The sequence below is a fragment of the Hippoglossus hippoglossus genome, chromosome 2 (assembly GCF_009819705.1).
Source record: "Hippoglossus hippoglossus isolate fHipHip1 chromosome 2, fHipHip1.pri, whole genome shotgun sequence".
NCBI classification, from domain to species: domain Eukaryota; kingdom Metazoa; phylum Chordata; class Actinopteri; order Pleuronectiformes; family Pleuronectidae; genus Hippoglossus; species Hippoglossus hippoglossus.
In genome coordinates, this window is record NC_047152.1 from 9,381,900 (window position 1) to 9,408,492 (window position 26,593).

The window sequence follows — 26,593 nt, forward strand, 5'->3', positions numbered from 1 at the left end:
TCTTTCTCTTTCTCCCTCTCTCTGCAAACCTGACGTACGTTCAGTCCACTTCTCAGAACAGTTCTGTTCCACTTTACGTGTTTGAGGCCGCTTCACCCAAACGGGGAGCGCTGCAGTCCACGACCCTGAGATGACTTGGCAGCGACGCCCAGATCCTGACTGGGGTGTCTCTTGTTCGCCGAGGAGCCTCGATGAGATTTCCCAGCTACTCCTTTTCCTTCCTGTGCCCCCTCCAACCCCACCTCACCGACGCCCTCCACAACACTTAAAGAACACAGGGAAAGATCATGAGAAAGGATCCGACTATATGAACCTGAGTTATTCTCACTGGCATGTAAACAATCGAGGGAAAGTCATAAAGTTGTTTAAAGTGGGAACGTGTTGGTTCAAAAGGAACATTTGCTCGTTTGTAGCATTGGAGCCGTTGATGGAGTCATTTAAACTTTCAGGCGAGGGTTAAATAAAAGTTAACGGTGCAACGTAGCTGGCTTCTTATCCACGTGGGGTGGAAATCTGTGGATCTCCATTTTCCAGACAGTTAACTCCTGGTGCAGACCATGAAATCCAGGGTCAAAGGTCACCGAACTTGACTTGAACAACTTGCACGGACTTACTTCCCCACAGGAAAGTTAACAGGCTACTAACTGTGTTAGTCTACAGAAGATCTTTGCAGAAAATGGAAATTTAGCTATTTTTATAGTGAAATATTCAATGTAGGGAAAGTGTCTCTAATGTCTAATTAGAAATCACTTCCCTTCAATCACACAAAAAAAGAACATGACAGTGGAGCTCTTCACAAGGGTGCTGCCTCTCTCTCCACGCACACACACACACACACACACACACACACACACACACACACACACACACACACACACACACACACACACACACACACACACACACACACACACACACACACACACACACACACAGTGGAGGTCGTAGCTGATCGAAGAGGAAATGGGCCGATTTAACATCCCACCTTTTCCCAGATCCTGGGCGGAGCCTGTGCCTGGTGGCAGCGATGGAGAACAATGGCAGGAAACTGGGAGAGGAGCGAGGGAGTTCCTGTTGGCAGGATGATGCCGAAGACAAGAGCAGCGACGCGCCTCTCACAAGTGGACACTGGCCCGCCGCCCCGGGCCGTAGGAACTGGGCTCTTTAAAACCGCAATAAGCTCATTGTTTGAGATGTTTTTGAAGAGCCTGACATCACAGGGGCGGCACAGGGGGTGCAGCGGGTCGTCTCCGGGTTTGAATGTTCTCCTCAAGTAGCTGTGAGGGTTTTGTCCAGGTTCTCCGGCCTCCTCCCACAGTCCGAAGACACGTAGCTCAGTTGAACTGATAAGTAATGAGGAGACCGGCTCCTGCGACACACTCAATGTTTCACGCTTGTTAGTTTGGTCCATGTCCCATCTGCTGACATGGAGGAGGGGGGGGGGGGGGGGGTCTGACCAGGGGGCTTCACTTTATAAGAGCCGTCATGGTGTCCATCTTTATTTACAGGCTATAGATGCACCGGCCCTTTAAAGGATGATTCTGGTTTATTAAAGTTTCTGCATCGTTTCTATCAGTGAAAATATCCATCACATCTGGAAACGTGGCTTTAACGTCAAAAATAAGTTTTCTAGATACATATGCATAGATAATATTCGATTAAAATAGTTTAACCGGTTGTTTTTTCTTTATATTTGTGTTAAAATAGCTTTTTATCAAATTACACCAAACAAGAAAGAAGATGCTTTGACTCTGCTTTTATGAGAAACTGCCACCTGAAATATAAATTAAACTCTATATAGAAACTTCATAGGGAATCAATATACACCATAAGACACCATCTAACAATTCATGCTGTGAGTTTTGTGTAATTTGATGTAAAGTAGTGTTTGTTATGACTTATTAGCACAGTTTGAAATAAAGTGCGACCATTTTTCTCTCCGATTAGACGATGTGTTGAAAGGTGATAGAGATTCATATCTGCAGACGACAAAAGAGGATTCATTTTTTAATTTGAAACGACCGGGTCCCAGATCCAGTTTCTTCCAGGGGTCTCCCTCGTCACGCCCCTGCCGAGCTCTCTAGAGATGACCTCTCCTCCTGATGCAGTTGCACGATGATCCGTGACGTCCGTCCATGAGACACCAAAGTGAGACGACCACGCGTTGACATCACCGCTGCTCAGATAATTCATGACCCTGCGGCGGGCTGACAGGGCCGTGCAGCGAGCGGCAGACTTCCTGCGGTCCCGCCCAGCCCGGGTCACGTCCATACACCCGGGCCACATCGCTCACCCCCAACCCCTCTTCTGTGCGCCCTCCACACCCTCGAGCGCGGCCAAGAACTCATTCCATTGTTCTCCAGAGTGAGACATCCCCACGCACAAGTGGCCAGATCACGCTATTGGCCAGATGTGCGCCTGGTATGTGCATCAAAGCATTGTTTGGAGAGCCCGTTGTAACCAGAGAGTTCTGTGAACAGCCAGTGGAGTTACTGGAAGTGGATGCAGCGTTTATTTTACATTTTCTTTTCAGCTTTTGTCTGCTTCTAATCAAATGAACCACAAAGATGCCCTTTGTTTTCTGGTGTGTTGTCGCTCGGAGCAGCGATTCAACGTAGAATCACCCGTCGGTCGAACAACGCCACAGGTCACATGACGCCATCTTCCTGCGAATTTCTGTTGTGTTAGTTTCTGGCTCGCCACGACTAAATTTGACCCCTGCTGCATTCCTTACATACCGGCCGTGCTGCTGCTGGGAAGCTGACGTGAATCATATCATGTGTAAAGGAGGGTTTTCCAGATTGTGGCTCAGGACAAATGGGAATCGTCCTTTTTCCAGGGAAGGAAAATCCATGTGAGCGGCGGAGAAACTCAGAGAGCGTCTCAACTCCATTGAATCAATTCACACTTCATTCTAGTGTATTTATCTTTAATTATAGTATCAAACTACTTTTAAATACTTAAGCAAAGCATCCAAAACAGTGACCCACCGATATGTGCGCTTCTGAGTCGAAGATCCAAACCAATGTCCACATGAGACAAGATGGCTTCTGCAGGAGAACAAGCTGCTAAGGTCCAGAAAAGCTGGATTAAAATGAAATGTGACGTCGGCGTGGAGCAGATTCTTCTTCTGCAGGGTCGTGCCAACCTGCAGCAGAGCACACGTGGCAGCAGGCCGTCTCTATTCTCAAAGCGCGTCCTGTGGAAACGTCCTTGAGCGGCTCTACCGCCGCGTCTGGACACATCGGCTGAAATGCTTTAAGTTTCGGTGCAAGCATGCGGAAGCGGAGGCCATAAACAAGTGTTAGTCACGATGCTGAGGAAGTGTTTGCTACCAGCACACAAGAGCCGACGGATCAAGAGTTCAATGGTAATGTATTCTTAGAAACAGGAAGCCTGCAATGCATCCACAGCTCTGATTTCCACTGAGGTAAATAAAGGGAGGCGTGCTGTTGTGAGAGGTAAACAACACAAACATCTTGGGCGAGGGCCCTGCTGCACGCCGCGCTTTCAGGATTTGAAGGAAGCGTGTGGCATCCCGACGCACACAGGATGCCCCGCCATCTCTCGTGTGCACGGAACAGGATGCGTGATGTTGGAAGTTGTGGCTTCTTTTCGGTGCCGTAACGATGTCAAAATGTTGGGAGGGGATCGCAGCGGATTGAGGTCACGACTACAACATGAGTGCAAGTAGTAAAGTTAGCGATGATAAACGGCCACGCACACATGCTTCTCATCATCGTCTGCTCGCTCCCGGAGCAGCTTCTCCGTCCTGAACTGAACGGGGGAGAGATTCAGCACTTTTCCTCTGGGACTTCCTCGCTGAACCTGTTCACATATATGTTTTGGACGAGGAACAGACACCAGCACGCCCTTCTTTGTCTGGAAACAATATTCATTTCAGTGGGAAACGTTTTCAAAGGTCAGACGAGGAAATCCCACCCTTAATTAAATGTGGTGGAGGGAAAAAAAGATATTGTCTTCCTTTTGTCTTCGTGGGGAAAGAAACAAAAGCATTTGTAATTTATAAAAACAGACTCCTTGTGCTGAATCTCATTTAAAAACACTACTTTTATTTACAGCATTATTTTTACTTCAGTATAAACCAGCATCATCACAAACTATAATACAAAGTGAAACACACCTTTGTGTTTTATATACACACTGATCATTCGTAACAAATCTGTGATAAAATATTGTAGCTTCAGGAGCCGATGGCAGCAGAAGAATAAGGTGGAAAGCTTGGGGGGGAGAAATCCTTTAATATTTAATACACCTGTGATTATGAGAAGAAGCGGCTCCTTTAAGTGATTTTGATTGACGTAACAATAAGTTACCGGTTCTGCAGAAGAGGCGGCTCTGGGACTCCTGCAGCTGAAGACTGAAACCAGCAGCTCTTCACTGGTCAGGGTCCAGAGGGGACGGCCGATCCACGTCGATCAATAAGTCAGTTCCTGCTGATTTAACTCTTCATACGATTCAATCAAACCACACCGATGCACGTCTAAATATAAAGCAGTGATTCATATTTAACTTCTTCTGCCTGCTCCCATTATTGGTTAAAGAGGAAGTTGCACATAAATAGAAACTTAATTCAAAAGTGGCCGAAAACAGAAATGGCCTCTGATGTGTAACTGTCGGACAAGCTTCATCTTCGCTGTCGGAGCTCGACGACTCCGACTCTTCAGTGTCTGCATGAACCAAAAGAATCGTCTTCTGCAGAAAAAAGTTCTGCTGCAAAAAACGTCCGGACCATCTTCTTCAAGTTTACTCCACACGGTGCAGAAAAGCGTTAGATCCTTGTATTAAAGTCGTATTTTCAGGCTGTTTGATTCGTTGATAACTTTAAATATTCACCGGATCTTTGGTCCCACACGTCTTCTGTCTGTGTGATATTCATGAGGAAAAAAAAAAAAAAGTGGATTTGTTTTTTCTGCTGAGAGATGGAATAATGTCCGAAGTAATCATTTGTCGTGAACAGTAGCACAACTCCCCAAAAAGAAAACTCGGTGGTTTGTGCCGCGGCTTCACACGAAGGGGCTGTCCGATCTGAAGATGTCCGAGTAGCTCTTGCTGTTCATGTGCTCGGTGTGGCTCTCGATGCTGTAGCAGCGGTGCACCTCCGTCAGGGACGACGCCACGTAGGAGGCCGAGCGGAAGAAGTCGGCGTTGGCGAACGTGCCGGCGAACTGCATCCGCTGCTGGTTCCAGTGTCTCCGCAGGACGCTCTGGACCTGGAAACCAGAGACAACACAAAGGATGTGAGGAGGACAGAAACTCGGCCTAAAGGTCGGAAAGGTCACATTCTCCATATCTTGTTTTAACTTTAGGGAAAAACTCGGGTGAGAAGTTCTTCATCTTGTTTGACTTGTGAGGAAGTTTAAATAACTGACGTTTGAGATTGAAAACACACATTTCTCTCTAAATATATTTTAATAAGACGTCACAGAATACAGCTGATTACTCACCTCCCCGTTGAAGAAGCAGAATATTGTAGAAACCAGGAGACCCTGCATGTGAAGGGGGGGGGGGAATTAAATCATTAAGAAAACACAAAAGAAGGAAAAATCTCCTGCAGAATAACGTCTCTGTGGATTATCTCTGAACTCTCCCTCCTCCTGACCTGGTAGTGCATGAGGATCTCCATGATGTACATGTAGATCTCGGTGGTCCAGTGCTCCTGGGGCTTGTAGGGGAACAGGACGAACTGGATGCCGAGCAGAGGGATGAGGATGAGCGTGGCCCTCACCGCCCTCATGTACAGGCTGGACTCGGCCTGGTGCGTCACCCTCAGCTTGGTGATGAGAACCCGCACGATGTTCAGGAGGAAGAAAAGGTTCACCTGGGAAAACAAGACCCATAAGATAAGATAAGTACTTCAAGAAATTCTTATATATTGAAGTTTGAAATGTGTATGATGGTGCAGGGGTCAGAGGTCAGATCTTACCACCAGTGCAGCACACATGGGGCCGTGGATAATATACAGCAGGGACGTCGGACTGACCCAACATCTGTGAATGCACAAAATCACATCAGCTCAGTAATATGTGGAAATATACAAGTTTTCTACAAGTATCTAAGGAGACTCACTTGTCGTTGTAGTAGAAGTGACGCGCTACGGAGTAAATCACTGCCGGCACCAGTGGAAATCCTGCAAAACCAAACCAGAGCATTGAGGATATTTGAGTTTTAAGACACATGCATGTGCACAGTGCAAGTAAAGGTGCTTACTCACCCCAGCCCAGCATGTAATACCATATGAGGTGTTGTTTCTCTGCAAACACGGCCACGACGATGAGAGTGTGCAGGTAGATGCCCTCACACAGCATCCAGAAGTAGTTACAGCTCAGCAGGTACATGTGGACGAAGATGACCAGCTTGCAGCTCGTCTGCAGGGAAACAGCCGAGTCAGCGTCTTGAGGACGTGAAGGTGAGGAGGTAAAGAATCGGATCACTCACTGAGTCGTTGCTGTTGTGTCCCTGTTTCTCCGTCACTGTGTTCAGCAGGACCACGGTGGTGACGGAGTTCAGCACGAACGAGAGGAAGAGGTTTTTATGGAGCGTGATCCTCTGGCAGCTCAGACTCCTGAAGGCCACGGAACAGAGGCTTCGTTAGAAAGTGGCACCAAACACAAACATCAATTCACGGTAAAACAAAGTCCCACTTACTTAAAATAGAAGAATATTCCCAACGATATGAGCAAAGACACCAGAGACAGTCCTTGACCGATCATGACCAAGTAGAAGTGGGACATCGCCGCCTGAAACAAAACCAACACGGCTTCAAACGTCTTCTGCAAACACACACAGAACGTAAAGCTGCTCTGGTTTGATTCCCTCGCTCTCACCGCCGTGTGGTGCGTCGTGTTGCCGTGGCAGTTTGTGAAGTTCGTCCACGTGCGGTTGCTCTCCGGGTGACGCCCCCACTCGCCCGTCTCCATGCACACTTTGGACGCCACCGCTGTAAACACACCTTGGATTAGCCAAAAGTAAAACGTGCTGCAAAGATCTGAACTTGCGATTTCACACGTTAAGCCTCAAACGCAGCAGAGAAACTCACAACTAGAGTCAAAGTCGTTGAAGAAGTCCGGACAGCTCTGCTCCGTCGTGAGTCCGGCTTCGGTCTCGTCCCAACACAACCACCCGTCCCACGTTATGTTGCACACGGGCCCTGCAGACACCAGAGGAACACGCGGTTACATGACGGACACCGGGCATGAAGGAAACCACTCCACGACCTTTGACCCTCCCGCTCCTCACCTGTGGCTTTAGGCAAGCGGTGCGACTCTCTAATGATCCTCTGGAAACATCTGTACTGGGCCACGATGATATGGTGAGCACTTCGATGGTTCACGTGCTCAGGCTCAGAGCTCGACACCACCAGCAGCTGTTGTCATGCAGAGACAACACAAACACACAATGTCACACAGTATTTAAAACATTTTAACGCTGTTTATTTGCAACTGTGGCCAATTCCTGCCACATTACATTAGCAGGCTTCTCCTGGTGCATTATGGGAAGTGTAGGAACAATGTTTGCTCAAATAACTAATCTAATACAAGCTGTAATAAACCTGATGCCCCGGTGCCTTTAACTAAACTATTTTACAAGGTCAAACATCATTGTATTAACATTTATTTGTATTATTTTACTTTTCCTTCAACTTACTTTTACATTTCTGACCAGATTTGTCTTTTTTATTTCCTTTTCTTCTCTTATTAGTCTTTTATTTTGCTTAAAAACTATTTTAAACTTTACTGTCCTTGTACAACACCTGGAATCTACATATCTCTGTATGAAATGAGCTTTATAAATAAAACGACCTTGTTTTGCCAGATAAATAAACAGATTAGTGAATCTAAATAGAAATCTGGTGCCTTCAAATTATGGCCGAGCTACAGAAACATCCAACTTTTCTGATATTTGTGAATTTGACAGCACATGCAGCGGTTACCTGATCGAAGCAGAACAACAGCAGCAGAAACATGATCCAGTTCACGTCCATCTGTGCGAAACAAAAAGTGGAATCACTGGTCTGCATCAGCCCAAACGTTATTTTCTTCTCTAAATGTTATTTTTATACAATTCGGAGGAACAGGTTAAAAAAAAACTCCAGCTCCGTCCCAAATAGTTTCCCCCCCAGAGCTCGATAAGAATAATGTTTCCTGACTCGCAGCAGCTGCTAACATGATCCAACGCTCGCGTGTTGACAGCAGCTGGATTCAACCTCCGCTAGTTCACGTGCAGTGTCACACCCCCACACTCCCAAATGGGAAATTCATCCAGTATTCAGAGAAGCTTTTTAAATTTCAAGTGTAAATATGTATTTTCTTATTTAAAATGACTCAAACTGAAACTTTGGAGATGCTGGTTTGTTGCATGAATAAGAGGCTGGAAGTGATTTGTAAATTATCGATTGATTGATTGATTGATTGATTGATTGATTGATTGATTAGTGTGATGCACACAGAAGTACAAAACCCTAATGAGTTTATAAAACACTTTCCAAAACCTTGCAAAATAAAACCTGCTGCAACAAATCTTCCCTGATTTCTTGAAGCACGACTCAGATCTTTCCTAATCATCCAACCAACAGAAATCATCACAAACTGAGGACATTTTACTAGAAAGAAACATTCCTCATATCAGAAACAGGACAGTCAAACAGAAAATGAACCATCACACATTAAACTTATCACGTTAATTCACACAGTAAATCAGAGTGAATCTCTTTTTACTGGCTCTCTGTGCTGCAGATCCATGTTTTTAATTTGCAGTGGCCGCTCTCTCCTCTTTGTACACGGAGGTTAAACATGTGGCCTCTTGCTTCCTCTGTTCTCCACCGCTTCCTTCCTGCATGCTTATTATGCATGTTGAGCAAGTTTAAGGTGTAGCCACAAGACGCCAATAAAACAAATGCAGCTGCGAACCCACTTTCAGACGGTATCTATCTATATTGATAATAACGATGCGGATGAGATGAGAATCACTTGGTGTGTGAAAGTGTGAGTTTCCAGTCCTGCTGTGAGCTCATCTTTCCACAGATGTGTCTCCAGATGTGTGGCTGCTGTGGCTCAAGAGGTGTGGGAGCCACAGCACGACAGATGTGGTGATGAAGGTGATAAATATATATATGTATCAGTGGTATTGGCTGAATATGATTATATTGAATGTTTTTAGCAAGAGAAAGAAGTTTCTGTCAATAGTTCTTGTGCTTTGTAAACCTGCGACTTTCAGACATATTGAACTGTGGAGTAAAAACACAGAAGTCTTAAAACATGCAAAGTGAAATAAAAACAACATTTAAATGAAACATACACATGAGTGGCATTTCTGACCCTGTCCCATTCAGGGTGTAAGTATTTATCGTGCACGTGTTTCATATATGACGACATTTATAACCTTTAAATCCAGTCTGCAACACCAGCACCACTTATATGGGCTTTTATACAAATAGGAAACAAATAATTAAATACCCTAAACCCTCACATGACTCACATCCATTATTGAATTGGAATTTAAAAACTAAATAATCAAAACTTGCATGGTTGATTTCTTAAGAACGAGGCGGTGGGTAAATCTGCAAATTTACAAAACTGCACATCATCAGTTCTTCAGTCTTCTGTGGAAGTGAATCTAAGAATTTGCTTGTTCCCTTAAGTCTTACTAACTCTTTGCTCTGAGTCATTTCTCAGCTTGACGTCAAACTCTGCTCTTCTCGATTCAAATAAAAAACATTTTTATAATCCAGTGACACGCAACAACAAAACTTTCATTAATTTCCTGCTGCGCTGGCTGTTAATACAGGAAATCTTTGTCAGCTTATAAGATTAACATCTTCTCGAACACACCCAGAGACGCACATTACGGCTCCTCGCAGACTCTCATAACTCATGGAGAAGTTACTCCCTTGTTGTGTGGGCCATCTGTGGCAGAACTCTGAGATTCACACACTTTTCCCTGAGACGAGTTCTTTATTGGAAACACATTGGTGGAGGAAATCCCTCTTCACCTCTTTTTGTCGTCCAGATTTTTGTTGTTAGGTTTGACGAATGTGAGAGAGGGATGAGAATATTCAACAAACTGGAAACTCTCTTTTGATTTTTAATAGTTTAAAGATTAACTCGATATAATAACTGTAAGTTCTCAGCAGCTACAGAGCTAAATAAGTTCATTCATTAAAATCTGATCACTATAAAATATACATTTAGCAAGGTAAGTACACGTCAGGTATTAAGTGTCTCTTTTTGTTTTTTAGCTGTAATATGTAATATTTCATTACATTTAGCTTCAAGTATAAAATGTTTGATTCAACAAAACCACATTTGACCTGTTTTCAGCGTCATAACCATGAATCAAACAGCCTGGAGAGTAAATATTAAAGAGACTCACCTTCTCAGACGCAGAACAATAAAGTAAAAGACGGTGTTTTCCAGTTCTTGAAGAGTATAATCCTGTCAGTGTGTGAGTTAGTCCTTCAGTGTGTGTGTGTGTGTGTGTGTGTGTGTGTGTGTGTGTTCACAACAGAGTCAGAAGCAACAATGAGCCTGATAAAAACCGACTGGAGCTGAGGATGACATCACGTGTTGTCTTTTGTGGAGCCACACAGGGACATTCCCACAATGCAGTGCACATCATGAAGAGTCGATTAGATTTGATCATTTTTAAGATAAGAGAAGATGAGATAAGATGAAAGATGAAAGATGAAAGATATAAGATATAAGATATAAGATATAAGATATCTGTGTATTTGAATCAAAGAAAATACTCTATGCCTGTATATGATCATATACTATGAATAATACATACAATATAACATCTTTTAAAATATTGTGCTTAACTGACATTGGTCCTTTATTCCCTTAAATGAGTGTGTGAATTCAATTTTAATCTTAAGAGTCTGAGATCAGCATCTTAAGATCTACTTCATGTCACTCAGTGTGTTTTGCTTGGTTAGAAATAAATGAGAAAAGTTTATTCCATCTTTTAAACTAATATTTCAATCAGAGAACTTTTCAATATTAAGCTTTAGATCTTTAATTAAGGGAAGAAACTTTTCTTCGCATCCAGGTATTTCATATCTGCTCTTTTAATTGTTTCAAATTTATCCAAATTATTATTTATCTTTTCCTCCTTTTGATTTTGTATTTTTATCATAAAAAATGTAACAAGTGACAAATATTTATTTTCCTTATGAAAGAGAAACTAATTATGCAATGTCAAACGTTACAATTAAAACGTTTTATCCAAGAATATTGTATTAATATTGTCAAAAATACTCAACACATAATTTGTAATATATAAATAAAGGTTTATTCTGTAGCAACAGCACCCTCTGCTGGTTGAGAGTATCCATGGCAGGGGCCCGGTTACCATGGCTACGGCGTGTCTCTGTCTCCCCAGAGACCGGAAGTGGCTGCAGCAGCTAAAGTTTCCTGAAGGAAAACATGTGAGTTCTCGTGCGTTTTGTAGTTTTTAAAGCTCGGGACGTTGTTTTCACGAGACCGAAGAAGTCACCGCGTGTTTTACGTTCGACTCAGATCAGGTTGTTACTGTTTGTACACGTTTGGATCAACCGGAAGCAGCAGAGGAAGAAGGAGAGAGGAAGCGGTGCCCAGGTGAAGCGGAAGTTCACCTGATGAATGCTAAGCTAGCGACGCGACGTCACAGTCGAGCTCGCGTCGCTCTCTGCTCTGAACGTGAGATTCTCTGTGGATAAACAACACGAGACCCACACACGGGAACTCGCGGATGTGTCCAGGTACAGAAATGTCAAGAAATATCTATATATTTAAAATGATTAGCAGAAAAAACCAAGCTAGCTTCACGTAGCCAAACATTCCACCTGTTAGCTTCCGGTCAAACACAGGTGCTGACGTATGTCTTCATATTAATAGTGATTTAGTGACGTATTAAGCGATTTCTCCTCATAAAGAAACAAACATATCAATGTAAAAATACTGAGAAACAATAGTTGAGCTTTATTTTATACTTGCAAGGTTCATATCAGTAATAAAATAAAAATAAGTTGATTATAAAATACACATTTAGCTTCACTGGTTTCTCTCTCTTGTTATGAACCCACTTTATTATTTGTGATCTTCATATTTTTTCCCTTTCACTGGTCCAACTTGGGCTGGATGATAAAACCATAACAGTAATTATTGCAATATAATTTTCAGCAATAAGTCCAATACATATAAAGATGTCAAATGTTTGTCATTCTCTGCTCATAATGAAGAGTTAAAAACTTATTTCAGGAGCAAAAATGTGTCTTTAAACTTCAAAGAATTAATAATGGGACATCTTTGTCATCATCATCATCATCAACTCAGCCTTCGGTCCAAGTGTTATGAGACATTTTACCCGTCCGACTGTTTTATTCTGACAGGTTCAATCAGGGGTTCACAAACCTTTTTAATGGCTAAAACTTTCTTTTCTGTTGTTTTTCTTTGCCGTGTCAGATTTGAATGAATGTAACCTGAAGCCTGCCGCCAAAATAAGGGCATCAGACACCTGAGACCCCCCATTATCCCTGGAGGAGGTTGAAGCTCACGTCTTTATTCTGCAGTGACAGGATGTTCAAGAAAACCTCCTGGAGGAACACGGTCAGTGATGCAGTGAGTTCCCATCAGGACCAAGCGCTCAACACAACCATTTTCCTCCTGAAGTCCTTCGGCCCCACAGGGTTTCTGCTCCGAGAGGAGGGAGACGCCCGACCCTACAAGGTAAAGAACTCTGTGCTTCAGGATACGTGTTGTTCCAACTCCTGTAGATGATTCATATCCAGACTCCGGCGTGTTCTCCTGTTCGTGTTCAGGTCTGCTTGGGAGACCCACACACGTGCACGTGCGCTGTGTTCACCAAGGAGCAGGAGCCGTGCAAACACATCTGCTGGTAAACACTTTCACTTCTTTTAACATGAAAACAAATGTAATTGAGGTTTGATATTTTACAGTTTAACCATAAACTTTATTTTAAAAGTTTTCATATCGGCAATAACTCTGGAATAAACCTCTAATCTTTTTCATTAAAGGGTTTTGTTGCGGAAATTCAGAATACCCAGAGAACATGAATGTAAGTTGTGCTCTATTCTATAAACATTTAGATTCACCTACAATGTTAAAAATGTAGAGACCTGAAAGGTTTTTGATCGCAGCCCTGATTTGATTATTTCGACTCTTTAAAAATGACTCTTTCATGCATTCAGGTTCAACTCTGGAACATTTTGAACAAGTTCATTGGAAGTTTGAGAACGATTGACCCGTTCTTGCCTCCTGTCCTCCTCCTGACCTCATATTAAAACATATCTCTCCTCTAGACTCATTTCAACACGGACTTGTTGAGAGACAGATCTCGGAGGTGCTCCACGGTTTACACCAACCCAAAGCCCACCGGATGGAAAACGATCCCCCCGCCGCTCCCGGGACCTCGAGCCGAGCCGTCCCGGGCCCGGAGCCTGGAAGTGTCTGCCGGAAGCCGATGGAAGCCCAGGATGTGTGTCCCATCTGTCAGGAGGAGCTGCTGGAGAGAAAACTGCCGGTGTCTTACTGCAGGTGTGTGTTGGCGGCCGGGGGTCGGGCCGGGGTCAGTGTTTCAGTACAGTCATGTTTCAGTGTGATGTAAGATGCTCTGGTCAGCTTTTTATTCCACTTCTGACCAGAACATGACCCCGGTACAGAACTGTCACTTCCACCGCAGCACGTTCAGCTGTTGACACGTTCGGCGGAAATCAACAGCACAGATTTTAGGATGTAATAAAACCAGGCTCAAATCTCCTGATATTCACAGAACAGGACGCATCTTGCAATCACAACACAATGATGTGGAAAATCTTTATTTCAGCTGGATTTTCTCCTCCTCGTCTCTCTCAGGTTCGGTTGTGGCAACAACGTCCACATCTCGTGCATGAAGGTGTGGGCAGATCACCAGAGGCTGAGAGGCCACGAGGAGACGGTGAAGTGTCCTCTGTGCAGGGAGGACTTCAGCTCCGTGAAGTTTCTCCAGGAGCAGGTGAAAAACGCAGCGAAGCTCTTCACGGCTGCAGAGAGAGAGAAGCCGCACAGACACCTGGGAGTTTTCTGTCACGTCTGCCAGATCTGCCCGATCACTGGCAAATGTTTCAAGTAAGGTTATGGAAGTCATACCTGTGAGGTCAAATATAGACGTCTGTGTACCGAGAATCCGGGTATTTGAAGTATACTGATACTCAGTTTATTGTGGTACATTTAAATAACTAAAGCTAAAGTTTGTACGTTAAAACCGACATTTTTATTCGGTGGTCGGAGGCACTTTGTTTTCATGTTATCAGTGGAACCAGCACCGCCCAGTAGCGCTCACCTCCCCCATCATGAAGCTTTGAGCCGTTAGTCAAATCCTCCATCACCTCCCCCCTCCCTGACTCACTGGTCCCACCTCAGTTTGCCTAGAGGCCAAATAGGTCAACTGAAGATGTCCTCTCCCTAAAGCTACACACTGCAGTCTTTTCTTCAGATTTGGTCCAAGCGTTCAGTTGGATTAACTGATTTAGATGTGGATGGTCAGAGGTCACCTCATATTCATGTGAATGCATATATCTGAAACAGCAGTGGTTTGCATGGACATGCAGCCAAAGGGCGGGAATTCTGCTGGATTTTGTGATTGACTGAATAATTCATTATAACTATGCATTTCCTTGTGATGCTGTTTTCACACGTCTTCTAAAATGCATGTTTATGTTTCCCAGATGCACAGTCTGCAGTTTCCTGTACCTGTGTGAGGACTGTTCCAAGAGAGGCTGCCACCCACAGCATCCGCTAGCTTCACGAACAGTAAGCTGCTCTGTGTGTGTTCAGTATCAGCCAGTCCCTGACTTCAAGGCTTTGAAGAAACGTTCAAACTAAGTGAATATACTTGAAACAGAAAAGAAGAGATGAGTGGCATCTTGTGGACCAGAGAGATGAACCGAAGGGAGACGCCTCTCAGTCAACAAATGACAGGTGAGTTGTTCAATTCAGCCAGAAATCAATTTCATCTCTGTTTAGTTGCTATTAATAGAATATTTCACTATGTGTTTTTTGTGTGTCTCTATCTCCAGCATCCTGCATGTGGCTTCAGACCATGTTCCAGAAAATGTGTTGGGATGTCTTCCGACTGTCCAGGTGAGATCCGGGTCTCGGCTCTTGGACGAGGGGCAGCAGTGTCGGATCTGTCTGCAGAGTTTTACCCTGGGCCAGCGCGTCCGAACTCTGCCCTGTCATCACAAGGTAAAACTGGGCCAAGCTTCATTATAGTCCTTATTCTAAGATTTATTCGAACTCAGTCTGTTATAATTTAATTTTGTTATATAGCGCCCCCCCTCCATCTCTTCCTTTCCCCCTCACATGTTTACTCACTCCTCAGTTCCACGCGGACTGTGTGGACGAGATCCTGCGGAAGTCGAACTCCTGTCCTTTGGATGGATTTGTCATTTATAACCCTTTGACCTGGAGAGCCAGTGAAAAGAAGAGCTCCCAGAAGTCCTCCTGCTCTTCCAGTGGCTTTACCAAACCAGAAGATGATTTAAAGGACCTGTTTGTCCCCGGAGTGGCGCTGCTGCACAGGAACGTTTCATCTGCTCCTTCACGTGATCCCTCAGAAACTCTCGACCTCCCACACAAGCTAAGTGACCAGTTTGTTGACTCGTCCGTTCAGAAAGGAAAAGGAGTTTTTGCTTCTCAAGACAAGACAGACAAACTTAAGACAGAGAAACTTAAGTCAGAGAAACTTAAGTCAGAGCTAAAGATGACCGGGGTCTTAATGAGCTCATATCACAGGAAGACAGACATTTAAATTTAGCTTCATAGATTGTTACTTAAAACAAAAGCTCCTGAACAACAGTTGGTATCAAGTAGTTTTATTAATTATAGTGCACAAAAAGTCTAATAACACTACCATTACTAAACACAAGAGGGGGGAAGAAAGAAACTACTGTTGAAAGGCTCGACACACGAGGAGCTCACTGGAGAACAGATCAACACAAACACGTTCAGCGAGGTCACTGTGAAATGGGAGTGGCAGTCGGGTGGTCGAAACAAAGTGTTCACAAACTGCTCGTGTCCTCGCTGGAGACAAACTGGGAGGAGTCACTGGTGATGTGTTCGTGTACTGAAATGATTTAAGTGCTCGACTTGTTGCTACAGTTAAAAAATACAAAGCTCAGGGTTGTTTTGTTTTTTTTACACTCCCATAAAAAGACACTCGGCCTTCAGGCTAAGATTCAAATAAATAATCCACGTTGATAACAGAAGAAAAGAGAAACACACCTCAGACCGTCGCTGTTTGATGGAGGAAAAAACACACAAATCAAGTCACAGTCACATGATACATAAGATGTTTGTTTTACTATTTACATAGAAAAAAAACACATGAAACGTGGCTACAGAATCGAGGCGTATACAAATGAACTCAGCATTGAAAAAGTTTTACAGTCGCACCATGAAGGAAGACTAAATATGGCAAAATTGTTGCTGCGCTTTATTTTTAATTCATGATAAATATTGCTAGTGGAACCTTTTTTTCTCGTATTCATATTTTTATCCTAAACTTTATTACAAATGGGCGATGACATCACTTTTATTTGTTGTAATTGTAATATTTACACTGTGAAGATTTGTTTTCTTTTAAGTTTCTGGGATTGTTGTGTGTTACAAGTGGGTTCAGGTTAAAAAAAGTTATTAAAAATGTATTAAAACCAAGCAAGTAGTGAATAAGTAATAGTGAACAACAATGAAATATTGACCTGATGGTGGCGCTACATGGAAAGTAAAGGATCATCAAAAAAAAGTAAGTTTAATAATCTGAATTTTTAGGCCTTAAAAAGTCCAGATACGTCTCAATATGTCTTAATTATGTTAACGTTCATTTAACGTTCTTTTTTAACGATACATTTTACATATTCAAATCTGTAGAAACCCTAAGAAAGATTAATTTATAGGACAAGTATATGTGAACTAACTTTCGTGGTGATTTTGCAGAGACGAGCAGCTAAAATCTGATGACAATCCGTTTAATAGTTGTAATTACATGTTCAGTGTCACTATTTTTAAACCTTCATTTTAAAAAATACATTAAAAACCACCATTCTCTCTTCAATCACATCTCTCCGAGCAACAAAAGTCAAGCTGGTCAGCGGGTAAATATTTTTCTGTTTCATTGAAACGGGCGATAAAAGTGAATCTACAAGGCACCGACTGCAAAGTGTTGCTAGGGAAGTAGTTGCGCGGGAAAAGACACAATCCAGTCACACTAATTAATCCCATCATTTTGTGCCGGTTCTTGTCAGTGCCCATGGATGTAAAATATTATTTAGATATTTAAAAGTAGTCCTGGGTTGTTGACTGAGTTATAATCGGCAGCAGAAGACTCATTTCAGCGAGATGAATCGTTCAGTCTCTGAGTAATCCAACAGTAATAACGATATTACGTTCGCTCTAAAGTAAAATGTTCAAAAATGATTTCACACACAGAAGAGAAACATTCATTTTCATGCATTCTTACACAACTGTAGGCGTAAAACCTTGAGTTTCAGGTGTGATTTTAAAAACGGCAGCTTAGCTTTTACAATGTACATCAGTGCTCAGAGGGAGTCGGTCACAGGCGGAGAGTTAAAGCTGAATCATTTCACTCACAAACAGAGAAAAGCTGTCGGGGAAAAACCTGACGAGACAAAGCGTTTAATGTGACGAGATAAGATGTGAAAACAAGATGTCAGCGCTACAAAACCGGGAAAGCTTCTGTGTGGTGTTGAGTTGACAGCAGGCAGTTATGGTGAGGATAAGTGCACTACACATCGACCTGTACCTGTGTCCAACCGGCCGGACACACTGTGCCTCTATGTCACCACGTGTCGGGACCACAGGCAGTAAGAAGGCACCCTCTTTACTTGTGGGTAACGTGTTCGCACGGACACGTTGCTGTGAAGAATCTCGCTGGTGATCTTCAGATTCGGGAGGACGAGGGAAACACGGTGCACAAACTTCCATGTGTCGACATGACGTGGAACCTGCTTTATTTCTTCAGCTAGCTTATGCGTTTCTTTGGCAAAGTTGCACAACGATAACGAAACAACAACGATGCCTGTGTAAAGTGGCAGAAACTCATTTGTAGCTCACGGGGGTTAAATAGCTAACGGGACATTTAAAAGAAAGTTACAATGCTTGTCTGGATGTACGAGATCGTGAGCCATGCTCTAACTTCGCTTGGTGACAGGTCTCCCCTCGCGGACGTGCTTGGCACTCCTCTTTTCCGCCTTCACCCTCTCCCTCACCTTCCTCAGGCGCCGTGGAGGAGGCGTCCCTCTGGACTCGCTGTCCTCCTGCGCGCTGGACGTGTCCATCCCGTCCCTCTCCTCGGGAATGTTGGGAATAGCCCCACTGCTCCCGTCTAAAATGTTCCTCAGGTAGGGGTCCTCGGGGGTGCAGGTAGCAGTGGTGCCACTCTCACTGCTGCTCAGGTCCTGTTCTTCGCCGTAACGCCCGGCTCGGCTGTGGTGCGGCAGGGACGAGGCCCTGAACGAAGGCCGCTCGCGCTCCGTCTCGCGGATGTTGTGCAGAGGCTCGTTCATGTCCACCCCTGAGTCCAGGCTGGTGTCGTTGCTGCTCGGTGGGCGGTGGCGGCTGTGCAGCTCGATGATGGAGTGGCGAACCTGTGCGGCCGGCTTCCCGTCCAACGAGACGAACCAGGCTCTGGAGTGAGACGAGGACGACTTGCCCCGTGTCAGCTCCAGCAATGTGCGCTCGGAGATCCCCTGCAGCTCACTGGGCACACCGTGCCCCCCGCTGAACGCCTCCATACCAGCTGCCTCGTTCAGCGTCCCAGGCACGGACACGGAGGATTCCAGGAGGTTACTGTAGCGCCCCCACAGACCAGCGTTCGGGCCCTGGCCTTGAGGAGGGGTCTCCAGAGGCTGCGGCTCATCTTGGCTGCTCTGTTGTGGGCTGCCTCCACCCTGGGAGTGGTGGTGAGGGACTTTGGGTAGAGTCTGGGTGTAGCTGTCTCTACTTGCAGGCTCCGAGTGAGCATCGTACTCGACTCCGTTTCGGGGGAAAGTGGCCGACTTCTGCTCCTGACCACTGAACAGCTCTGGGGCCTGAATGATGGCCACCGACTGGTTATAGATGTGAAGCAGCTTATCTGGAAAGAAGTTGTCAGAGTTCATGTTGGCCCGGTTCTGCTCCGACTTCTCCCGAAGCCGAGCCACCTCCTCACTGTTGATGTAGTGCGGCGATGGCTGCAGACCTTTCATCCGATCTGAAGCGATGTTGTTGTAAAGAGAAGCCGCCGCGTGACTCCCTGGATCCTCCACGTAGATGTTGAAGTTGGCCTTGTGCCGCGGCGTGGACGAAGGTTCACACTGGACGCTGCAGGACGCGAGGCTGTTGTCGCCGGAGCGGAACAACAAACCCTCCTCCATGTGGGTGGAGGTGGTCTGGTCTTTCTTCACAACCGTGAGTTTGGAGAAGCGAGCCCTCCTCCTCCTGGGTTCCCGCTGCGAACCTCTGAAACAGAATCAAGATGGTGAAGTTTTACACCTCTGCCTTTAGGTGAGACTTTACATTTCACATTTCTGAGATTTCTTACCCGCAGTGACACAGCAGCAAGGACAGACACCCGATTACGACAGCCAGCGTTCCTCCCAGTATTCCAATCAGCAGGTAGGTGTGGTGTGAAAGGAACTCCAACGTGCTTCCAAAATCTGAATGGTCGAATTCATACATATTTATGAATAGACAAATTAAACTGTATTTATGTGTTTTTATGTGTAATGTTTGAAGTTTGTAATCGTACCGTTTGAGGAGGGCAGGGGGGCAGCGATCCAGAATCCCAAATGGGAAGCGGTGTACGTCCAAACCAGTTCCAAACCAACTTTTCTCACTATTCCAAGACCCTGATTCTCCCAAGCACCTTCAAACAGACAGTTTATTAGTTGTGCATAGTGGTAACAACAAATAAATCAAAGCTGCTCCTCTCTGATCTGTATTCATACCCGTCTTCAGGTTGAAGGCCCAGGCCGGCACAGTGTCCGACGCCCGCAGGTGGGTGCTGTGCCCCAGGGGGAGGCTGATTTGAATGGGACCTCGAACCTGGAGCTCCTCGTCCCCCGAGTACAGCAGAACACTGACGGCCGCCACCGCCTTCAGCTCAATGCTCCTGAACACTGCAGATGAGATCACAAGTAAAGCATTTACATTTAAAGCTGTGTTCAAATAGTCCAGACTGGGAGTAAACTGGTTTGAACGTTTAAGAGGCCTCACCTGATTTGTTGCTGATGATGCCAGGAGTGCAGTTGCCACAGCCTTTCGCTAGATGGTGCTGTGGCACAGTCAGGTAGGCCTTCACTGTGGAGATGTTGCTCTTATTGGAGACGGTGAGAAGGTTCTTGGAGAATTTAACCTTCGGCTGGGATGAACTGTCTGTGAGAACAAGGCGGGCAATTAGAAAAATTCATGTGGACTCACATGAGGTGTGTTTAAATAATGTAGCTTTGAGTTAGTGTGATGTTTATCAGGCAGAAGACGATTTAACAACAGATTTGATTTTGCTCTAAAACAGTTTTAGTGTCTTTGTTTTATTCACATTTTAAATCTCTGCCGTTACTTTGCTCTTGTATCTGGTCAATAAATCCGTTATCTTTTTAATTTAATATGTGCAACTCAAACTTTAACCCACCAAAGTTAAATTAAATCAGGGAGAAACTTAACATGTTCAACTCAACTCTTAAAATGTAAAACCAAACTATAAAAGGAATGATGGATAGTGAAGGTTGTGTTCTTTATGACGGGGAATAAAGTCACAATATTATGGGAATAAAGTCGTATTTTAAGCCACGTGTCATTTTATACAACATCAAACAGCCTTGTGATGAGCACTGGTTCCCTGCAATGACGTGTTCTCAGCCCCGTGAGGTGATTAGTCTGGTGACATGATGTGAGGAGACTTTCTCAACCTCAAAGACCAGGGGAATGATCGTGGATACGAGAAGGAGAGCTCATCAGCCGCTGATCATCAACTTCCTGGACGTCTACATCAGCGATGACATCACCTGGACACTAAACACCACCCAGCTGGTCAAGAAAGCAGCAACTGTACTTCCTGGGGAGGCTGAGGAAACTCGGCGTGTCACCAAAGATCCTCAGCGACTTCAGCATCTTGACCAGCGGCATCTCCGTGTGGTGTGGGAGCACCACTGCTGCAGGACGTCACTAACACCTCTGCAGGACATCTACCACCACAGAGTCCACAGAGGAGCCTGCTCCATCGATAAAGACTCCACCAACACAGAAGTTTCCCTTCCTGTTTGTTTCTTTTTTAATGACTTAATTTCTACTGGTAGAAGAACCTCTAACCCAGACTATACATCTACTAGACAGCCCTGATTGTATCTGAGTTGTTTGCTTATAAGTGATAGAAGTAACTCAATACTTCCCTCTATCAGAAACCCTGTTTTCATTGTATTTATGTCCTTTCAACGTGATTTGTTGTCTTGCTTATTGTGAAGCACTTTGTGTCTGTGTTGTGAAAACAATGAGAAGTATTCTGCACGTACCAGGTAACTTCCTGGTGATGAGCACCGAGTCGTCAAACAGCCACACGTTGCCCTGACTGTGCGGCAGCAGCAGCAGCGTCACCGCAGAGAAAACTGAGGGAGACAAAAACCTCCAGGTCAGAAATCACACACAGAGAATACAGCTGTTTTCATGACAACGTCTACATGTCAAAGATGCTCTGGTGCAAATGTCTTCAGGCATTTTGGAAAATAAACATACAATTTGTAATATAAACTATTGGTTGTGTTAAGTTGGAGATATTTTATTATTATTTAAGCTGTAAACAAGCACAAACTAGAATGACATTCACACGTCCACCCTCCACCAAGGCTCTACAGTCGACTTAAATTAAAACAAGCAAATTTTCCTGCTGACGAATAACCAGACAAACGGGCGGAGAGCTCGAGCGTTTGTGTCATTAATTGTTTTATTATGATGTAGAAGCTGTTTAGTTCCTTGCAGGTCTGCACTCGAACCAGCAGATGGCATCACCTCATGCAGCCTGTTTTTAGGGTTCAGCAGCACAAAAGGGAGGCGCCTCTGATGATGCAGAGCAAAGCACAGATGACACATTTATTTTATTTGTCCCTCACAACACCTGCTCCCTCTCTGCTGTAAAACACCACCTCTCTGCTCGTTCCCGGTTTAATTCCGAGCAGCAGGAGGACGTGGGATCATGAACAATGGAGTCAGACCCAGGCCCCCTTTCCTTTTCTGTGGGGTTTTTTTTTTTAACACCAGGCACGAGAGCGGTGTGGCTCAGCACCCCACCCCCCCTTCTGCCTCTGATTCTGTGCAGGACAAAGACAGTGTGCTGAGGCAGGGATACGTTGAACCTCCGCTCCACACAATCAATAAAACGACTGTAGGACACGGTGTTCAGTTACACGAGAGCGTTCAGTGAGAGCAGAGACTGCCTCATCGTGAACAAGCCTCAGTGACAAGTTGTATGTTTGCAGACAGTTTCATTAATATCTAATGACTCTGAATAATGCAGGGGGCCTGTGTGAATTATGGCTGTGTGGCTAATTGTACAGAAAACGTTTGTGTGTGTGTGTGTGGCGTTTTTAAACCTTTAACTTCCTCTTCATTATTCTATTCATGCTAAAATTACATGTGTCTCTATGGAGCAATGTGCCCTTGAGCAAAGCACTACTACTTAAGGCCTTGATTGTGTTTGTTCTGCAGACGGATCGATCCTCGTTGGAAAATCCTCTTTACCCTTCAGGATGAGGTCAGAGGGAGCTGTGACCCTGGACCTGGTCCTTTTTAAAAGTGAGTATCAACCAGTCATCCCAGTTCTATCTCTATATCACTATACTGGTTTTGTGTCTTTCAGAGCCTAATGGTTTGTTCTGTGCTCTTCCCAGAAGCCGTGATAACTCACTGGGTCTCTTTGTGGTGCTCCATGGCAGCGAGCTGGGTACGTAGCCTTCCTTGTTGCCCAGCAGGGTCAGACTGAGGCCCGGGCTGTAGGACACCCAGAGCAGAACCTCGCCTCTCGGCCCCGTCGCCACGGAGCTCCTCAGCGTGTGGTTCAGGTAAACGTCCACCGAGGCCCCCGGCAGCGGCTGACGGGTCACCACATCCCTCACCAGCACTCTGAGGGCAAACCGGGGCTCTGGAGAGAAGGACGCACAGAGAGAGTCCTGTTAAATCTTCAAACATCATGCGTCTCTGCATGCGCTCCATCAGCATGCAGACCTTTCCCTCGCCATGAAAAAGTGATGAGGCCAGCACGGCTGAGAAAATGAACCCAGTGGCATCAGAGAGGAAGAGCCACGCTCGCCATGTAAGACGTTTCACCTCCCAGCACGATTCTCATTCTTAACGTCACAGTAAAACATGTAAATTCATCTTTATCCTGGAGTTGACGCTGACGTGGCTGCAGGAGTTCACTCGGGGAAGAATCGGTGTGTGTTTTTATTGTGTAGTTCACATTTCACTGCTCACAAACCAGATGTAAACACAGACTTTGCAGCAGTGAGGTCATCGGTGTATCAGCAGAGGATTATCCCCTGCTGTAGATAAAACCCTTCACACCTTCACGTTATACTTAATCCTGCAAATTATATTCAATAACCTATAGACCAGATTAAATAGTCAGTTTAGGCTTTAGAAATCCAGGGTTAATTAATCTGATGAGGCTTTTCACTTTGCATCTTTTACTTTGATTGGTCATTACCTTTAAAAACACGTATTATAGTCTCTCAGCTGCAGGGAAATAAGGTTTTAAACACAAAAGTCTTTTCAGAAAAGTATTAAGCAAATTGTTTATTTTGGTATTTTATATCTGCGAATTTGCTGTGATGAGATAAAACACAACGTCAACACAAAAACATGATTCCGTCGTGAGTCACAGGTAATTAACATCCTCTCTAACAATGAGCTGGAGGCCTTTGTGTACAAATCACCTTCTGTCCGGGCCGAGGGGGCCGAGGGGCCGCGGGTGGCTCCCGGGGAGGTCGGGTCTATGACCGCGGCGTGGTCTCCATTGTCCCCGGGCGAAGAGGAGGGCAGGCCGCCGCCCTCCTCCGCCGCCCTCGCCGCCTCATCCAGGCAGCAGATGAGGAGCAGCGACGGCAGGAGGAGCAGCAGCGGCGGCAGGGAGCGGTCATGAGCGGGCATGGCGAGAGGGGGAGCAGGCTCACAGACATTACGGACCACGGAGAAGAACCGGGTCCGGTGATCGTTACGGCCTCATCCCCCCTCAGCGTCGGTGTCGGTGCGGACTCCCGCGGTCAGAAGATGCGCTGGTGCTGATGCTGGGCGTGTGTCAGATCGTTTACCAACACAGATGAGTCACTCGGTGGAGAAAAACAATGCTCATCAACATGGCCCTAAATAGAATATTGAATAATTGAATTCTGTTATTTCTTATTTAGTTTGTGTTTTGATTTAAATTTATTCTTGTGTTTTGTTTTTTTTTCTAATATTTTTATCACATTTTATTGACTGAAGCATTTTTGCTATTTATAGATTGAAAGTCGGTGGAAGTCGATTGAAAGAACGACAGAGTGATACATCCTGACGTGTTGAATATCTTTGTGAAGACGGAAGATGCTGTTACATCATTGGGCTCCACATGGCGCCCCCTGGTGGTAAGTCTAGTTACTCAGGTTTTTGATAAAGACAAAGTTTCACTTCTTCCAAGTGACAACACACACACAATAAATCTCTAACAAAAAAAATACTATATATCTTTATTTCCACTTCACTTGAGAAAAACCTTATGGAAATGAGAGTGAATTCAGTCAATTATTCATATTTATTAATCATTTACTGTAGTAAAATTAAACTATACAGGATAATAAAATACTTCATATTTAAATACTTTATATAATATAATAATAAGCAGAAAAACTAAGTAAACATACCTTAGTTAAGTAGATACATAGTCTGTTTATTCAAAGTTTATTAAAAAAGAAATCACAACAGTCACAAAAACTGCTCTTCAATCGGCCTTTGAATAAACATGTGTGTAGCTGATAAGAAGAACAGTTCTTGAGATATACAAGTCACATACTGACAGAGCTTTCTGGAATCACTAGACAGGAAAGGTCACTGTTATTGATAGATCGTTCTTTTTCATTTTCTAACACATACAGGTAGATGGAGGGTGAGGAAGGAAGAGGGTAAGGAGGGTAGGGGGTTAAGGTGTAAGGTAGTGGGGGGAGCTGGGATGAGGGGATGATTGACAGGGCAGAGGGAGAGAAAGGATGGGAGAGGAGATTAGGAGGGTACCTCCTCCTCGTCATCCCCTCATTCTCCTCCTCCTCTCTCTTCTTCCTTTCTTTCTTCTCCATCTTCTCCTCCTTCTCGCTCTTCTTCCTTTCTTTCTTCTCCTCTTTCTCCTTCTCCTTCTTGACCCTCTCCTTGTAGCTGTCAGTCTTCAAGGCGTACCTGAAGTCATACTTTAATCACAGATGAGGGCTGCAATATGCAACTTCACCACTAGATGTCACTAAAGTCTACACATTGCATTGATAGTGTTTTATCACCCTACCAAACCCATAATATATATAATTTACCATCATAAATACCAATATATCTATAGATATAGACAATAATGATCATAATAAACATCACAGTTGACAAACTGAAGCAACAATTGTCTCCCTGACTTTCTGGTTTATTGTTTCTTCTGTTTCCATCAACAGAGCAAATCATTGAGACAGTTTTATATTAGTTCTTCTTTATGAGCAGAGAACGACAAACACAAATCTGATGCAGATCAATGATGTGATATTCGTCCTCACTGTGTTTGAACAATGCATAAACATGTTGATTTGTGTTTGCTTGTAAAAGTAAAATTCAACTGTAACATTTGGATTTGAATTATATTCTAATTGTATGATTCTAATTGTATGTGAGATTGTTAGATTATCTGAAGCATGAAAAGTCAGTTAATAATAATCTCAAATCAATGGTTTGTTATTTTAGGCAGCAGTTACAGAGAGGAGACCCCCACGGAGCCACCAGGAGCCGGAGCTGCTGCCGGGGGCCACCATGAGGTGACTATTGCATAAAATAGCATAACATTTATTAGATATTCTGTGTGTTCATGTGTTTCTGCAGCTTTTTCATTGTTAACATGTGTTGTTGAGGAAAACTCGTCTCATTAGTTTGTTTTGTTTGCTACTGTCATTAGCCAGAGATGGAGGTAGAGGGAGCCAGAGCCGCTGGAGCCGCCAGGAGCCGGAGCCCATGGACCCATCATTTGGTGACTACTGCTTAAAATATCAACACATTTATTGGATCTTCTGCGTGTTTGACGTGTCGCCGCAGCTTTTTCATTGTTAACATGTTAATAGTGGAAACTGCTGTGACTCATCAAACAATCAGAAGATCTAATCAATGGGTTGCTATTTCAGGTGGTAGTTACCGAGAGGAGACCCCACAAACCTTTTTTCTGTGTATGCGGTTTACAGATAATAATATTAAATAAATGTTTCAGTAAAATTCAGCCGGTTTCTGTGTTTCCTTCGATAACCACTTGTTCCTGATTCTCTGGAGGGCCGGGGGAG

The 26,593-nt window shown here is 44.4% G+C and overlaps 3 protein-coding genes across 8 annotated transcripts in view; 1 reads left to right on the forward strand and 2 right to left on the reverse strand.

The window, feature by feature from the left end:
• Positions 1–16,267, forward strand: part of zswim2 (zinc finger, SWIM-type containing 2) — a 19,997-nt gene extending 3,730 nt beyond the window's left edge. The window contains exons 1-10 of one of the 5 annotated variants that reach the window (XM_034607123.1): positions 11,413–11,761; positions 12,505–12,728; positions 12,821–12,897; positions 13,037–13,077; positions 13,322–13,556; positions 13,875–14,126; positions 14,726–14,810; positions 14,902–14,978; positions 15,077–15,245; positions 15,382–16,267. In XM_034607123.1, the coding sequence (XP_034463014.1) occupies positions 11,752–11,761; positions 12,505–12,728; positions 12,821–12,897; positions 13,037–13,077; positions 13,322–13,556; positions 13,875–14,126; positions 14,726–14,810; positions 14,902–14,978; positions 15,077–15,245; positions 15,382–15,810 (1,599 nt within the window). In that variant the 5' untranslated portion in view covers positions 11,413–11,751 and the 3' untranslated portion in view covers positions 15,811–16,267. Of the gene's footprint in view, positions 1–11,412; positions 11,762–11,865; positions 11,878–12,464; positions 12,729–12,820; positions 12,898–13,036; positions 13,078–13,321; positions 13,557–13,874; positions 14,127–14,725; positions 14,811–14,901; positions 14,979–15,076; positions 15,246–15,381 lie in introns of those variants that run through there. The other 4 variants (XM_034607132.1, XM_034607140.1, XM_034607148.1 and 1 more) reach the window with 4 other exon arrangements.
• On the reverse strand, positions 4,257–10,559 carry calcrlb (calcitonin receptor-like b). 2 transcript variants are annotated; one of them, XM_034607213.1, is made up of 13 exons: positions 10,393–10,559; positions 7,955–8,005; positions 7,267–7,387; positions 7,061–7,177; positions 6,849–6,961; positions 6,670–6,761; positions 6,460–6,586; positions 6,236–6,389; positions 6,091–6,151; positions 5,948–6,011; positions 5,624–5,842; positions 5,469–5,510; positions 4,257–5,234 (listed from the first exon to the last, which is right to left on the reverse strand). In XM_034607213.1, exons 2-13 carry the CDS (start codon positions 8,003–8,005, stop codon positions 5,028–5,030), a joined length of 1,368 nt encoding a protein of 455 aa, XP_034463104.1. In that variant the 5' UTR covers positions 10,393–10,559; the 3' UTR covers positions 4,257–5,027. The 2 variants fall into 2 exon arrangements, with proteins under 2 accessions (XP_034463104.1, XP_034463096.1); XM_034607205.1 differs by having other exon boundaries at positions 7,061–7,171; positions 7,261–7,387.
• Positions 16,268–17,418: 1,151 nt separating the features above from the next.
• LOC117774276 (protein FAM171B) lies at positions 17,419–24,362 on the reverse strand. The gene is made up of 8 exons (XM_034606569.1): positions 23,981–24,362; positions 22,954–23,187; positions 21,566–21,658; positions 20,274–20,432; positions 20,006–20,176; positions 19,807–19,923; positions 19,600–19,714; positions 17,419–19,517 (listed from the first exon to the last, which is right to left on the reverse strand). The coding sequence occupies exons 1-8, from the start codon at positions 24,192–24,194 to the stop codon at positions 18,209–18,211; spliced, it is 2,412 nt and encodes an 803-aa protein (XP_034462460.1). The 5' UTR covers positions 24,195–24,362; the 3' UTR covers positions 17,419–18,208.
• Positions 24,363–26,593: the final 2,231 nt, after the last annotated feature.